Below are 17,048 nucleotides of genomic sequence, written 5' to 3' on the forward strand. Positions count from 1 at the left end.
GAGTGATAGAAACACGTCCTTTCTCCTTCCGCTGTTACGTCGGAGCCTGTGCTTAACGGGGAGTAAAAGAGTGCCGGTGGTTGGTGCGGTATACGTGAGTTACCGGGGTTCTTTCGTTGCCGTGATCCACTACGAGGAGACTACGAATCCTGGCACGTTCCCGGCGTCCTTGTGCGAACCATCCGAGAGAAGATGAGGCGTACCATCTTGGAAACGAGGATGCACCCAGTGTTATCCTGTTGGTGCGTCATCGCCACGTTCACCCTCGTCCTAGCCGCATGGCAGGAGAATATCAGGCCGAAGATGTACGTCCAACTCGGTGAGTGTTTTCATCTTTTTTCCTTCTCTCTCCCGTGTGTGCGATCCGTTCAGCGTTGTCACGCGAGCGGCGGCGGCCAGAAAAAGTGTTGTTGGTGTCGACAGAGCGTGCTCTGTTAGCGAGCTAGCGGGCGATAAGAGTATTCGAGGTGACTCGAGAAAGAAATCACAACAAGGCAGGGAATTTCGTCGAAGCTGGTGTCATCGGACGATAATACGCGTTCGAAGCAGAGGAAAATTAGCCAGAGACCTCTCGTTTTACGAATCCTCTGTTTAAAAATCTTTACTCTCTGGCTATCGATCGGAAGGAGGAAAATATAGCTAGAGGCGAAAAAAAAGCGCCGTTCCTCCGGTTACGCTCGAGCGAGAATTAAAATACTCTCGCAGACGGCGCGGAGGGTAATTTTATATTCTCGTTTGGCCGGGTAGTGCGCGTCGAGTAGCCGAACGACGATGCGGAACGGAAGTTGCACCGGGTGCAGGGTCATGGACCTTCCCCCACCCCGGCTATTGTTTCACCCTTGGCGAAGGGGGAGCTGTGTGTGCAACTCGGTGACTGTAAACCCTAATCAGTGACATAACCGTACCCTCTAGACGGATACTAGGAAAGAATATACAGGTATCGACCAGGCTGTCCCGTTTAAATGATTAAATCGCGCGACGGAACCGGGGTTCCTGGAAAAACTCGACAACCGCGGTCCGCTTATCGATTTCTCTCTCTTCCTCCCTCTCTCGCTCTTTCGTTCTCGTCCATGATCTACGCGGTGCTCGATAAAGCAGCCGATTAATTTCATTCCTCTTTGCCATCGCCGTTCGTTCGTTCGCGATGCTTTGACGACGAGATCCGGCGAGATCCGACGCGAGCCAGCTCAAGCGTGACGGATTAAAGTGTCTGAGCGTGACGATTGTTTGGTCGATTGATATCTTGGAATCGGGGGCAGAGGTGGAAACGGGAGAGGAGAGAAGGGAGAACTGCGAAACAGTACAAAGTGTCCCACATCCGAGGCACTCGACCTTAACGGCACTCGGCGTGTTTCATAGCCGTGGTACGCGACCGACATCCAACATCCATCGTTCTTTCGGTGATATTTCGGCGAGAGAAGGAACGAAATAAATTGCTACGATTCTCTACGCATCGCGACGCCTCGAAGATAGTCTCGTCATTGGGTCAGTGTCGATTTTGCACCGATCAACTCTTGGCATTGATTCGACTCGCCTTCTCGAGCCCCGCTGTTTATCGAACGTTAGCGAGATGGACGTTTATCTCTTTTTACACTCGTCTGGCACGGGAAGCATTAGAGGCTGAAAAATGAATCGAGAGAGAGAGAGAGAGGACGGGTTAACGTCGAGCGTAGAAAAGTAGAGAGAGCAGACAAGAGGCCGAGATGGACGTTTATCTCTTTTTACACTCGTCTAGCACGGGAAGCATTAGAGGCTGAAAAATGAATCGAGAGAGAGAGAGAGAGAGAGGACGGGTTAACGTCGAGCGTAGAAAAGTAGAGAGAGCAGACAAGAGGCGCCACTTACGGTAGTAACCTTTTAAAAGAGTATCCGAGCAACGAGCGGAATAAATTTTCGGCGCGATGGTCAGCGTGTAATTGGACGCGTATTACAACCTACTTGGTTTTGGTAAGCTGCAGGAAGCATTTTCGGGCGTAAGGTGTACCCTTTTAAAATGGTATTCGACGCGGAGAGGTACACGGCGTTAGTAGGCCGTGACGTAAGCTCATTAGGCCGTCGTGAATTTCGTTTCGCTTATTATTTTCCAATAGCGACGCGACGTGCGGCTGGAATTGAAATTACACGAAGCACGTGTTATTAATACGCCAGTGGCGTTGCGGGAACGGCACTGTTTTGCTCACTGAGCCAGAATTTCTGCTAATTCTACAACGGGGAAAACCACGCCGCAGAACCGAAATTGTAATCACCGGGAAATGCATATTGCCGTTATGGGGGCATCGCGAGGGACCCGGCCTCGCTGACGCAGCATTTTCCAACGGCTGTTTATTGCGATTCCACCGACCGCTAATGCTTATTTTTACTCGTGTGAATTTTCAAGGGATACGCCGTAATTACCTGCCAATTAAATCCTCTTTACGCCGCCGCCACTGGTAGGGTAGTTTCACCTCTCCGTGTAGTAGGAGGTAGACGTTTCCACGAGAAAACTTCTTCCCGACCAGTCGCGATTTCCCCGTTGCCGCTTTTATCTTCCGGCCCAGGCCATTTTTACAAACGTAAAAACCATCGACAGGCGGCGATATTTCAGTGGTCGCGGGGAAAACGCGTCGCGTCTGGCCCAGGAGTGGCGTTGACGATCGTCCGCGTGTCCTGACTGAAAAAGGTAAAATATCTGCGCGGTTTCTCGAAGGTCGTAAATCAAGCGGCGTTAAAAATCGAAATCGCGCGCAGAGAGCGGTCCTGACCCCGCCTGTCGCGCGAGGATAGAAGGGAGATCGGAAAACTCCGCTCGACGGATCGATAACGAGTGGGAACCGCGTTGGCGTGAAATTCCAGGAGAACGCGGACGAAGGACGGCGCGAACGAGAAAATTAAGGGTGGTAATGCGGTCGAAGGCGATTTCGTGGAGATTTACGAGGGAGGAACGTATGGTGAATCGAGTGGATGGAGAAGGGAGGCTGGTGCAATACGTCGTTTACGCGTTTATGCGAATACGTTATTAAAAGACACACCGCGAATCCGGTGCGGTTGGTAATAGCGGCCGGTTACGAGTTCATTACTACACAGCAGAGTCGAATGCGAGCGTAGGATCAGAATATGGGCTATAGCGGCCAGTTAATCCATATTACGGTAATTTTATCCGGCAGCGAGGAATACCGCAGCGGACCAATCACAGCACGACCCCGAACCGATGAAGATACATTATGATTAGTTTGAACGTACACCCGACGGTATATGCGACGCGACGCGGCACGTATAACCTGACCTCGGTTCTGACCACTGGCTAAAATTGCTGGGAATCGTGTCAATTGACTCCGCGTTTCAGAACCGTGAAACGTATTTCCACTACGTTTCACGGCGAACCAACGAAAGGGAAAAAGTTGCCGGCCCTTTCTCGAGCAACTTTGAATTTACACGATCGAACGACGCGCTACCATCGGCGAACGGAACGGCGACGGATCGATGTCCGCCGCGCCGGTCGTTATACCTTTTTCCTTTTGTCGTTAGACGGATAGAGGCAGGAGGGAGGCAGGAGGGAGGCAGGTTGGAACGAGCGGAAGAATGCGAATCCGGCGAGAGCGCGCACGGATTAATGCCAGACAATTGGCGAGGTGTACGAGCTCGCGAGCCTGGAAATGATTGATTCGATACGAGACGAGGGTCGCCCCTTTTTTTAAGATTTCTCTTTGAGGATCGTTCGCGTGTACATACCACCCCCGCATTTTTTGTGAACCTCGAGTGTGTACTCGACGATAGAATAAGTAGCATACTGGCATTGCCGAGGGGTTCATAAATCTTTTGTCGAGAAGATCCCCCTCGCCATGCCCGATCCGGGAAAAGCAAAAGGTCAAAAGCAGCGGCCGCTGGGAGCGGTTTCTTCACTCGAGTACAAGTAAAAGTGTCCTCTTATCGCGGGTGTTGACTCGACCCCGCGCGCGTGCTCGCGCTCAGATGAGGAACCGTCGTAAATACGATCGCTTTCGCGAAACTTGGATGGAGTTCCTCTCGCGTCGATTCTGACCATTTCCCTCGCCTCCACCTTCTCCTCCTCCTTCCACCGATCCTATAGACGATTAGTTGGCGATTTTATTATCGTCTCGAAACTTTGCGAATTCTTTAATATCGAGAAACTTGTTCCCACTCTCTCCCTTTCTCTCCTTATACATCTCGACTCGTCTTATAACGTCTCGACCACCGCTTCAAAGTGAACGCCGAGTTTCGATGCATTAATATCATCTCCTCCAGCTCTTCTTCCTACTCCATCATCACCGCTACCACCACCACCACCCGCTTTCGATGCTTTCGAGCGCCAGTCTTTTTCATTCTATTACCACGATGGCAGTTGGTTTTATCGCCTCTCGTGCCTTAATTATTCGCGTGTCCTAGGAAAACAGAAGGAGGAAGGGTCTCTTTACGTCATCGAGTCTATTTTCTTTCTCCAACGCATCTTCCACGTCATTGGATCGAATGATAAAATTAAACGGCGTCGTAGCTCGTCCGATGATCTCTCTCCGGCAAAGTTAACTGACCTGCTGCTTTTCTCTCTCTTCCTCTTTTCTTTCCCCACCCTATTTTCCGATTCGAGCATCGTGCCACCATAGTTGCGCCCCGGCCATTCTGCTCTTTGCTCCTCGTCGTTGCTCCGTCCGTGCGTCGCGTGGCTCGCCGATCTTTTCCTCCTCGATTCGGCTGGTACAGAAATTGGTTTATCGACGGGTAAAGTATGAATAATTCAAACCGGACGATTCACAGTCCAATCAATTTGAGTCCGAAAGCAACGTGGCAGCCGGTCTGTAGTCGGGTAGCAGTAGACTAGGGGAGAAGCTTACTCGAACGGGATGGAACGAAAAGGACCATTAGTAGTACGGTCTAGTTTAATGCGAACCCTGAAACGCCCAACGTGTGCCTGCCCTCCTACTCGCCAATCAAATCTAACCACCCTCCAAGTAAATACAACAACCTTCCCTACCGAGAAAAATAATCCTTTCAATATCGATTCGGAATTTTCTTTAATACGCAAAATCTGATCTACACTTTCCATCAAATACATTGCTGCAAGCACGGCCAGCGGGGTGACTATTGCGCCGTTGTTCTTTCCGCGGAGAATATCCGGAAATTCCGATCGAAGGAGAACGTATCCCACGGTGTGCTGGTTTCGTATCGGCTAGCATCGTTGCAGACGAGAAAGAATCGATTTCCGCAAATCGAATCAGCTCCGCTCGGTTTCCGGCACTTGACCGGAAAAATTTCTTCTCGTTAGAAGGATAATTTGAAGGGTGCTTGTTGGATCGTTTGAGTCGCGAATTACTCCGCGGATAGATCTCCCTTGATATTTAATCACGGCTCTGACTAATCGTTCGTATCGTTTCGAATCGCGATAGCGAACGGTTTATCTTACAAACAGTCGGCGTGTAATTAATTCAGCGTGACGCGGACTTAAACAGTGCGCGGCACGCGTTCCGAATGGAACTGCGAGAGAGCGAAACCGCGGTGCTGCCCGGTAAGCGGCGAAGAGAAAGAACAGAGGAGAACGTGTGGTATAAAGATAGGGGGGAAAAAAGAGGAAGATAGAGATAAACGTACGTGACATCCCGTCGTTCGTAGAACAAGTTTTCCAAACTCAATTACACCAGTTTTTCTCCATTGTTGATTTTCGCTTGCGATTTTTCCCTTACGTAATTGCTCTACGTTCACCGTGTCTCTGTTCCGGTCGCGTGGTGCACGCTATACCGGTATATATGTATACTGTACACCAGATACAGGCCGATTGATACGCTCCTTTAGTTTCGTACGTTTGTTCGAGTCGTCCTTAATTGAATTTCGAATTGAATTGTTGGCTGGATCTTGGAGGATTATACGATTCTTTAAATCTGCTGCCGGGGAATTAGCACGCGACAGGTAAGCCGGTGTTTCGTTACAGTACGGTTTATCCGATAGTTTGGAAGTTGGTCGGTGGTGTACGCGCGCCGCGGACACGCGTGTTGATCGAGCAGAGGAGCGGCTGCATACGCAGCCGGGCACGTCAGTCGAATATCAGACGTCGTCGTCGCTATCAGCAGCTTCCGGCAGCATCGTGAAAGCGGCGTAGTTGGTATTGGTAGTATTAGTACGTGGTAACTTACGCCAATCCGTTGCAATTTGCGGTTTAATCGAGCGTATCTGCTGGATCAATACGAGTGGCTCGTCCTCCTCCAATTCGTCCCAACCCCCCTCCGCCACCGCCGCCACTCGTTCCTCTTCCTATTGCGTTTCTAAACTTGGAGCTTCTGTCTACTCGGTTCTATCTCCCTCCCTCCCTCCACGCTGTCCGCCGCCTTTTCACCCAGCTTTCTTCCTTTTGAGTCCGGCCCTCTCTTTTAGTCTGTTCGCAAGTATCGTTAAGATCTTTAAAAGCTTTTCCATTCGACGGCTCGGCTCGGCAAAGTTTACGCGAAATTACGATTATCATCGTTCCGATCGAGCGTGGCCCGATTTCACGGAGAATATTTATTCGTCGAAAGAGCTCGAATGAGATGTCGTGTGTGCGACGTGTCGTCTTCTTCCGATATTTCTCTCCTACGGAACATTCTTCTTTTTTCTTCGAAATGGTAAAGAGATCCCAGGACGACTTTAAAGTTGGTTCGGCCAACCTTCCTCTCGGCGTGCGCTCTCGTGCGTTAATTAGGGAATGGAAGCGCTTTCACGAGGGCCACTGAACGCCAGAACTTACACAAGTTTTTTGCGCGAGTCGAGTGGAATACTTTCCGCGCGACATCCGCGTATCGTTGTTGACCCGTCTCTCACGCGTTACCGCCCTCCTCCACGATGTTTATCGGATAATCATTTTTCCATTACGATTTCCCGACCAGCTATTAATGGAACTCTTCCATTAACCCGGAAAGCTTCCACCCTCTCTAGTCATCCTCCGCGAGAATTTCATGGAAATTTCATAGGAAACCGCAACCGCGTATTAACTTCGACAGGGTCGAAAATCGTTCCCCTGTTTGTCGTAAATTTAAGAGACCGCGCGAAACGACCCTGCTCGAGGCTGCCGCGCGAATAATTGCCACAATCGTTGCTATAGCGGATAGATAAGTGCGATGCTGCGGTATTTTCAACCGCTATCTGGTATAAAATAGGGCGAAAGGCTTACCACCGGTGATCACTCGGTGCGTCTGATGTCCTGCGAGATCGATCGGTCTCTCGAGTATCTCGCAGGATGTGTCACCGTTGTATCCTATCTAGTCGCGCAAGCTCCGTACACACGATCCGTCTGTTGGAACATTAGTTTCCTCCACACACGCGTACACGCGTACACGCGTACACGCGTCGAATTATTAATTTCCTCGAGGTTCGAGCTCGTCGAAAATGCCCCGATAAAATCTTTAACGACCTTCTCAACCGTTCCTCCAATCTCTCCCATTAAACGGTACCGTTTCTAAGCCACTTTGCTCTCTAGATCCGATCATTTCTCCAACGTTCAACTTGTATTCCCCGCACTGCCGGGCTTTCTTCCCCTCTTTACCTGCTTTTAAACCTTCTCGTGTTTTTCGCGGTGCTTCCGTGTACCGGTTCTTTCATCGCCGTGCCACACGGTGTACACGTGAAACTGTGCAACCGGCTACACGTTTTTCACGATTCGCGCTGTGAATTTTATACGGTCCGGGTAGCAGCGTGGCGTGCCATTTACCCAATCGAGAGGAGGTTGTACGTGTTGGAAAAGAATTTACGGGATATTCGGTAACGAGCGGATAGCCGGTGCGCATTTAAAAATCGCTCCCATTCATATCGGAGCTTTGTAGCTCGTTGACCGTGTTCGTCGTCCCCTTACCGAGTCAGGATTTCTCGCCTCGAGTCACGAATCAGAAGCTTTTCAATCGGTCGTCGGTACGACTGGCATCCTGAAAGATCGATCGTCCTTTCTCCGTCTCTCCCTCCTGTTCCGCAGAACGATGCGTCAGTCGTGAGATAGCGGAAGGCCAAGGGAGGGAATGGAAGCGACAAATGGAGGGTGTCCGGAGGGTACTCCGAGTCGGACCACTCTCTCTCTCACCCCCTACCACTTGGACGTTCTCTGTCTCCCCCGATTCTATCGTCTAGCTCCTCGCTCTTTCTCTATCGCGCCGCATCCTCCTAATATCGTGGCTTAAGATGTGTCCGATACACGTACGAACCTCTGTTGGTGTGCATTCGTGCGCATCCCTGCAGGATACTGCTGCTAGACAAGAGAGCTGGACGTAAAAAAGGGACGAGAAGGATGCGGCACGAGGGAAAACACAATGGGGCAGGGAAGGATCTGGAAATAGTTAATCGCATTGAAAAGACGCGATTTAACGTAACACGTACGATTACGTGTCCCTTTCTCGGCGCTAGTTTGCAACGGGTTTTTCGGCGCATACGAGATACAGGTGTACGTTTCAACATTTGGATATTCTCGAGGATTTAAAGACACGAGGAGTTAAAAATTCAGTCTTCCTTTCGTTTCGTTAATTAAGCCGAAGTTTCGGGTAGTTGTTAAAAGTTGGCTCGTTTCTACCGCGAAGAGTTAGCGAACACGTTAAACAGCTGTACGGCTGAGCAACCCCCTCCACGCTGGGCGGCGCGGCGTCACAAAATCTGAGATGCGAGAGAAGTTTGGGGGTGAGAAAAAAAGTAAGCGGATGGAAGAGGCGGCGACGCAGTGATTTCGGGGAAAAACGAGCCGAGAACAGAGTCGGCGGGTTCTATTTAGTTCGTCGGATCGTTTTCTAGAAGAGAAACGAGCCGTGCGACTCGAATGACGGGACTACCGCTATTTTTACCCCCCCGGTGGTGGTGCTTTAAAAGAGCCATGAAAAATGATGGAATTCGATGGTCCGGAAATATGGTCGTGTGCGCGGGTACTTTGGAGCTGGGAAAAATGTTTATTTTCCTGCGAATGTCGGAACGGCGCGAACAACAAATGAACAGACAGCTTTCTCATTATCGCGATGCGGTCAGGATTCCCGTGTAATATCATCGAACCTAGCCGTGCAAATATTTAAGCCGCCCCTGAAGAGGACATGGTCGGTGAGACAGAGTGGGAAAGAGGAAGATGGAGCGAGAAAACGGGAGGCAGAGAGAGAGAGAGAGGAATCATATATCCCTTGTGGTGGTCGAGTGCGCCCGCTGCGTTAGGGGTAGTCGTGTGGGTGAGGGGGTGGCGACCACGTGACCGCCTACGGGCGCCATGTTAGGCACGAGGGGTGCCGGTTTCGCACGGAGTCGCACGAAGTTGGAGTCGCCATGTGGTCCTCGTGGGTTCAGCCGATCAATACCTCGCCGGCTGCTGGCACAGCCAAGAGAGCACCAAGTTATGCACGCGCAACGATGATGATGCTACCGACCAAGACGACTCCGACATTTTGGGGGTCACTGTTCTTTCTCTCTGCCTCTCACCACCACCCCCTTTTCTCCTCCACTCCCACTTTTCCTTCATCCACCCTGTCTTCTCTCCTCTCTTTCTCTTTGTCCGCTCCAGCGTGACTTGGGATGCGAGGCGCGGAAAGAGAAGTAGGAGGTTGCGACGTGTAGTCTCGATTCCCAGGATAGTTTCTACGGCAAATTTATCAGATGCATCTTTGTCGAGGCGATCGAACATCGGCGAAACCTTGTTATTCCGTACTCTCTTCTTCGTAGCAGCGTGTACGGTTCAGTGCGCACGATTGATTGTATTCCCCGCTGCTTCCTCTATCGGTTCTTGTGTAGATAGTACGCGTATGCGCGAAGGATCGAGTGGATGATTCGTTGAACGCGTAAAACGTCCTCTTCTCGGCTCGACAACTTTCCTATGATTTCAAACTTTTCTAGCGCAGCTGAGAAAGTTGCACGATTGTCTTGACCATCTCTCCTTCGAGTGGAGTTGGGAATAACACGGCTAAGTCTTTGTCCCGTTGAGAATTTATCAGCCGTGCTCAATCCTTTGAGAAAACTACTTGAACGTGTCTCGGATAGATACTTCGAGTAGATAAAGTTGCCTCTGGACCGTCTAAGAAATCAGATTCGAGTGACGTTAACGGTGCCTTTTAATCGAACGATTAGGATTATCCTCGCACGTCCGAAAGTACTCGCCCGAGGTTCCAGCCATCGATACCTATTCCCCTTCGGTTATTTCGTTTACCAAAGTTGGTCGTTATCCGGTGGATACGGACACTCTGTTCTAGGTGTAACCGTGAAATATGATACAAGCGTGTCGTTTCACCTGCCCCGGCCCCGGCCCCGGCCGTTACTCGTGCCAAACGAAAATGGTCGTGGTGAATAACCGCGATAGTTTCCATTATTGAAATAGGCCGGTGTACATCTGTTCCCTTGCCCCTAAGGGACAGTCATCCCGCTGCTTGCATGCCGAGGAGACACGGAAGCACGCAGGATCCGGACAAAACTCGCGTAGACCGTGGCATTTCGAGGTGTCATCGTTCTCTCCGTCTGTTCCATTGTCACTCTCGGAGTCTCAGGGCCTACCGAGCAATACCGTGGTTCATACCGCGTCCCACGATGCTCCATTGCCATTTCCAATATCTTCCCCTATGCTACTGGCAGCGCGTCGGGGAATCGATAGAATTCGTCGTACTTTAGCCCTGTTCTCTCTCCCTTTCCGTTTTAGTAATCCACTCAATTTAATCTAGCCTCTCAGCCACGCTAGCTGATTCGACTCGTGCTGCCGCTAACGTTACTTCTCCTTCTTTCTTTCTTTTTTTTTTTTTTTTCGGATTCGACGATTACTACTTGGATGCAATTCCGCGGGCTTGTACTTGTTCTCTTTGACCGAGAGCGTGATGCATTATTTCACGTCCTACCCTCCCTTCGCTGCTCTTTTACGCGCTGACCTTTACACGCGAAATCGCGTTAAGCAACGATCCATTTGTACTCCCTCTGCGCCGGAATTCCCTGCTCTTTTTCGTCTTTTTGCGAGACAGAGCTGGCTGCACATTTCCAGAGGTCGGAAGGTTCGTCTAGCGTTTCGCGAGACGACAGCGATAGTGGAGATACACTGCTTTTTTTCTTTTTTCTTTAAAGAACGCCTCGAGAAGAATTTGGTCCGGTTGTTAACGGAGTTGGCCTCGATCGTGGAGGGATTAAGAGGCGTTTTGCTCTTTGATTTAGTTAACGCGTTCGATCGAAGCACGGTGTAATTAAGGCGGTGCAGTAATTATCGGGGGAAGAAAGGTTGGTCGGGGTCGGTTGCTCGCATCGACTTAGCCCCTGTGTCAACGAGTCCTCTTCGGAGTCCTCCCTTGCTCGATTTCCAATATAGTTCCTGATACTCGCGTTCTCTCGTAGATGGGTGCCTGTAAGGTGCATCGAACGTCGATAGAATTTTGTCGTTCTCCTACACGTCCCCACGCCCACCATTCCAAACCACCACCACCGACATCCTCATCCCCCTTTTACGACTTTCTCGTGGTACCGCGGGCACATATATCTGTCTCTATCTGTTCTGGGAGGCAGAATAGTTGAGAGAGAGATTATGGAAAAGCTATGCGCCCGGAGAGAGATAACGAATGTACGGCTGCGAGCTATGGAGCGAAGAGAGATAGGGAGCGAAAGAGAGTACGAAAGAGATGAAACGGATGGCGAACTGGAGCGTGGATGGAGAGGGGAGAAGGATCCGTTCGGAGGGCGAGCCGGCCCGATCCGGCTTTACCGTCTCATCATGCAAATTGTACGACTGTGGGATAAGCGAAGGAACCGCTATCGTTCTCCACGCACGTTGCTCTTGAGGAACGCAGCCGCAAACGCAACTATCGACGAACGACCACGTTCGACGTAATGCCAGGGCCGCGAGAGAACGTTCCGTGGGGAACAATGACTCCTTAATTGGGGAACTGAGCATAGTTTTCCAAGGGTATGCGCGAATTATCGCCGGTCTATGCACGCGTTATATACCCGAATAGTTGGCCTGTCGGATGAAACCATTGTCGATTTCTCTCGCGATCTTGGCACTCCACCGTGGTGAACAGGAACGATCGATTCGTACGGTACAAGTGGAAGCGGAACTTTACCACCAAGATTTTCATCAATGGTCAATTTGGCTGCATAAAAATTTCGCAGAATTTATTCGAGCGTAGCAGAGAGGAACGACGGACGATTTAAAGAGTTGGTTGATTAGTGGTGCTTCGTTAATATCTGGAATGTAGGAAATTCTAAACTCTCTGGCTGGGTGGGTGTAGCAGTCTCGCGGCAGCCATTCATCGTATTCGCGTAATTCGCCGTACGTACACAGGCGCAACGCGAGGAATTTTATATGGGCGTCGCTTTTTGGAAAACCAGACAGCTCGGTCGCGAATACTTGATCCAGCACGAGAAGGTTAATCACGCGGTGGAATTTTTGAAAAGGCGGTGCGCTGCTGCTCGTAATGAATTTAATCTGGCGAAATCAAAACGTGGACACAACGATTTACCGCGTACATACGTAAAACGCGCCCGCCCTCCCGCCCTGCGCCTGTTAAAAGGTAACCAGGATTTGTTTCTCTTCCCGTCTAGTGCGCATTTAAAAGACGTTAATTGGGGAAAAATTAACAACTCGGTCCAGGCCAGAAAGTCTACTCGGTCGGCGTTAATAAAAATATAGCGGACAACAAGAGGCTCGGTGGTATTTGGGCGGCGGTGGCCACCGCAGTCCCACGCACACGTTTGTTGCCCTCTCTGGAAAATCCTTCCGGCTTCTCTCGACCATTTCCAGTCCTTCTTCTCACGCTCGTACGCCAATTCCATTCTTTTCTCGCGCGATTCTCCTTCGTTTCCGACTTTAATCCCACGGAAAATAGTGGCGTGTACTTAACGCTTTAAGAACGTCGCATCTGCGCCGCGCTGTCTGGGCACGTGCGCCTCTTACGACCATCTCCTCGCTCGCTCCTTTTTCTCCCCTTGTTTGTCCGTTATTTCCTCCCTTCTTATTTCCGCCCTTTTTGCCGCTTCTCCTTACGCTTGCCCTTTGGGTCAAACGCGCTGAATGGACGTTGAAAGGGTTCATCGATCTTACACCGCGGAGGGGAAGAAAAGAAGGCAGAGTGAGCGGTTTAAATACGGTCGCTTTAATAAAAATTGATGGCAGCTAGATAGCGGTAGGTGAATTTGACGAGTGTCGTTAGCCGCTTAATTACTCTTGGATGATCGGGGCGTCACGCATCGAGAGTTTCACCATCCATAGTCCAAGTGGACTATTCAGTCTTTTTTAGAACTCGCCGAGAGAATTATTCCGTCGGATAATCATCCCTCTTGCTAGCTGTTTTTTCTTCGGATAGGAATTTGTTTGGTTCGCCAGTGGCTGCGAAACTCTGCGTAAACCGATCGGCATTTAATCGCGCATTCGACCGTACCTCTGAATTAGAATAGCGAATACCTGCCGAATTAACTATTTGCCCCGTGGATCTTCCTTCCCCCTGGCGAACATTTTTCTCCAAATAATTCTCGACAATTTGAACTCTCCCTCTCGCCGCGGCTAGACTCGCCACGGTACAAAGGATTAAAATGTTATTGGCCCTCCGGTGGTATGGTTTCGATTTATTACGCACAATACGTTCAGAAAAGTGACAGCGTGTACCAGCCACTGTGCTGCCGGTTGCGCACAACGCATAATTACCACCGCTCGGGAAGCGTTTCAAAGAAACGGTGCCGGTCCCCTGTTGTTGTAGGCTGTGTTTGCATTTGATTTTCATATTTTTTTTTTTCCATCTTTCGTTTCATTTTTTCCTCTGTAGACCGGTATTTGGGAATTTTTCGTTTCGAAATTATTCTCGGCACACGTGTATCGGATTTATTGTCTCTTTACACTCGAATTGGGTGAACAAAAACGGAAACTCGATCTCAGAAAATCTGAGGTCTCGGGAATTTAAAGTCATCGTTGTGCACGGAGTTTGATCGCAAACTCTCGACGACGAAACGCAAGTCAAACGGTCGAACGTATTTAGGTCAAGCAGAAATAGTTGTTACCACTGTGGGAACGCGATAGATTTCACGACCGCGAAAGAATCGCGCTCCGTTTTCGTACGCGGCTCCGGCGGTATAGTTGGACGCGTCGGAAAATTCAATTTGTCCAACTTGGCGAATGCATCTTGCGTTTGCGAGAAAAAAAAGTGTCTCTCGGCGTGCAGTGTTTCATCCGCGTGGCGTTAAACGAGCGAGCCCTATCGGCGCCACACCAACGAAGTACGATATCGCGGGCCAATCAGTTATTCCATCGACGAACCGTCGTTACAAGCGTGCAGGATCGTTCCGGTGTTCGTTTTCTACAGAGGACCAGGGACACTGCGACGTCGACGTAGCGCGTCAGTTTTATCGGCAATTTCAGAAATTGCGCCGGAGTCGCGCGAGCATCGTTCATTTTCTTTGGCGACAGCCGTCTCGCGTGAAACTAAACCTGGACAAAATTCTGCTAACTTTTTTTTTTCTCCCTCTCTCGCATCTCGAATCGTTCGATCTCTCGGGACAAAGCCAGGAACACGTAAGTTTCACTTTGCAGCCATCCCGTTATTCTGACTTATTGGTTCGCGATCCGTTTGGACACATGGGCGGTGGAAAAAAAAAGAGAGAGAAAAAAGTGCAAGTTCGACCCCCTTTGTCTTCCTTTCGCGGCGCTTCCTTTTGCCATCGGCGAGGAGGACAATCGAAAGTCGAACGAAACCAGGCCAGCTCCGGTGCCAAATCGTTCCCGAATTTGCTCTTTCTCGTCCTCGCGTTTTCCGCGTCCGGGAAACTTGGTATTGTCCCGGGAGAACCCCTCGAGGACGAGTTTTCGAATCAGAATCGAACTAGTTTCTCCCCCCGCTGCTATTTGCCAAGGAAGATTTTTTCCGCTCGTCGCTGCCAGCACTTACACACCCGCGCACGCTTGACAACTCGAAATTACACCCTCCAGGAAATTTTCATTTCTCCAGTTTCTCTTTTTTCAAGGTTTCGCGCGATCCCGACCCAATCGTGGAGCGTAGTTGATTGTTATTCTCGAAAGGGGTAACAAGTGTGTAATGCGTAGAAATGTTTGGCGGAGGTAACGAGGGTGAAAAACTGTCCGAAAAACGTGTTCCCTATGTGCATATACACGGGTGTTAGATTTTTTTTTTTTAAATTGGAGCAAATTCACGAAACTCCTCGAACACTTGGTTCCCCGGTGATTTTCGTTTTTTTAAATCTGTTTTCCTCTAACAGGGACGAGTTACTCTCGTCTAGCACCCTTTCCCCGCGACTTTTTGCATTTTATTCTCTGACCGAGTTTTGGCAAGCGAGATTGACGTTCGGCAATATTTTCGAGGTGATTTATTGCTCGCATCGAACACATACACAGAATTCGCGTCCGTGAGCTTTAACGGTGCATATAAATAAAAAAGCTGTTAGTTGAACGAAGGATCGTTTGAGAGACGGGGAAAAGGGGAGCTTTGTTATCGTTGAAAATTGCAACGAGTATCTTTTTCATTTTGCCCCGCGTGCGCGGCATAGATGCATTTCCATCCTTTTACTCGCGCAGCGTCGAATTGAACGAAATTCGCGGAGATTGTGTAAGGAAGGAAAAGGCAACGTTTCGTCTTTCCATCTATCTATCTCTCTGCACCTCTTCACTTTTCTTTTTGCCGCATCTCAAAGAGGGGACTGTTGGTGCCGGGCGGTGTGCGACTCTGATGTACTGTTAATGGCGGTTACATACTCGCGGGTTCCGACGGTGTACACGGACGACGTCGTTGCGCCGCCTCGGTGCATAATTATCAGTCTCCGAAGCACGGCGTGTGCTAATTACAGGGTAAGGTATTAGTTCACGACGTCAGGCGTGTTAGGGTCGGTGTAAATATTTGGCAAGGGTCGAGTATTAGCACGAAGTAAGGCCAATGGCTTTCCTGGTTACGCCGTCTTTAAATCACTATTAACGATCAGAGGCCACTCTATGAAATTTCAATTTTGCCCCATTAACCGTCCTCGTTGTTGTTTCCAGGAAAATTTCATATTTTCCCACCGACGCCGGTTGCTTAATTATACAGCGCCGTGAATTTCTCCCTCTTCCTTCTTTTATCTCGCGTTGGAAGGATGAATCTTGGCCACCATTGGAAAATGTGAAATAGACCGTTCCGCGAATTAATCGAAGTTAAACACGGATTAATCGCATTTTTAGGGAGGTTGGAGCTCGAAACTCCGTTTAAATATTTGACTTTGGCGTTGTCAGTGTCGATTGGATTTCGCTCGGACTGCATCGCGCCCCCGAAACTCGTTCGGCCTCGTTCGATTCGCTTGTATGCGCTTTTCAAATACATCGAAACGGCTGTCGAACGTTCTCGCATCGCAGTCGCGGGACCGTTCAATGGAACTTTTATCGCAGCGAGAGCGAGCAGCGGCAAAATTTCGCGATCGGCGAAAGAAAGAATGAAAGAAGCGGTTTTCACCCATTCTCCCCCGGTCTCTGTCTATCGGTCGGTTGTTCGTTACCACCTCGGTCACACTGGCCGGCCAATTTTGTCGGTTTTCTAACTGGAATCGCGCGAGTCGCTCCCTTTCGTTTCGGACCTGTCTCTCTCTCTCTCTCTCTCTCTCTCTCTCTCTCTCTCTGCCGAGTTTTCCAGGGAAAATTGAAGCCGTCGAATCGAGAGCAGCGCTGAGTGACGCGAATTCCGTATACGCGAGAAAGGAACAATCGACAGTTCCATCCACTTGTTTATCCACGTCGTGTACAGACGCACACACAGAGACGCGCGCGCGGCAAAGTGGGCGCCTATGTACGCGCCGTATAAACATATATTACGTTTCAGAGTACGTTATCTGAATTCGTGGGTAAAAGTGATTCCGAGTCGCGCGCTCGTCGCCCCGAGATTTTCTATTCCAGATGCACTCGAGTTTACAAATAGGTATATCGAGTACTGCGATGGGGAAGGTGCAGCGGTGCGAGAGAAATTTGCTGAAAAATCGTTCCCTAGCTTGGTGAAACTCGAGCATGGAACAATCCGTCCGTGCAAGCATAAAAAGACACGCACGCACACTATGAATAATTCTTTAATTCGATGGAATTAATCGAGTAGACAAGCGGGGACCAGGAGTTTCTTTTGTGGCGGGCCCGTTATATTCCTCGGGATGTTCCG

The 17,048-nt window shown here is 49.9% G+C and overlaps 1 protein-coding gene across 1 annotated transcript in view; it reads left to right on the top strand.

Moving 5' to 3' along the window:
* The first annotated feature begins 278 nt into the window (after positions 1–278).
* LOC108580014 (semaphorin-1A) overlaps positions 279–17,048 on the top strand; it is a 106,874-nt gene continuing 90,104 nt past the window's right edge. The window contains 1 exon segment of the mRNA XM_017943663.1: positions 279–319. Within this exon segment, the coding sequence (XP_017799152.1) occupies positions 304–319 (16 nt within the window). The 5' untranslated portion in view covers positions 279–303.

This window comes from Habropoda laboriosa, unplaced genomic scaffold (assembly GCF_001263275.1).
Source record: "Habropoda laboriosa isolate 0110345459 unplaced genomic scaffold, ASM126327v1 scaffold2, whole genome shotgun sequence".
Lineage (NCBI taxonomy): Eukaryota > Metazoa > Arthropoda > Insecta > Hymenoptera > Apidae > Habropoda > Habropoda laboriosa.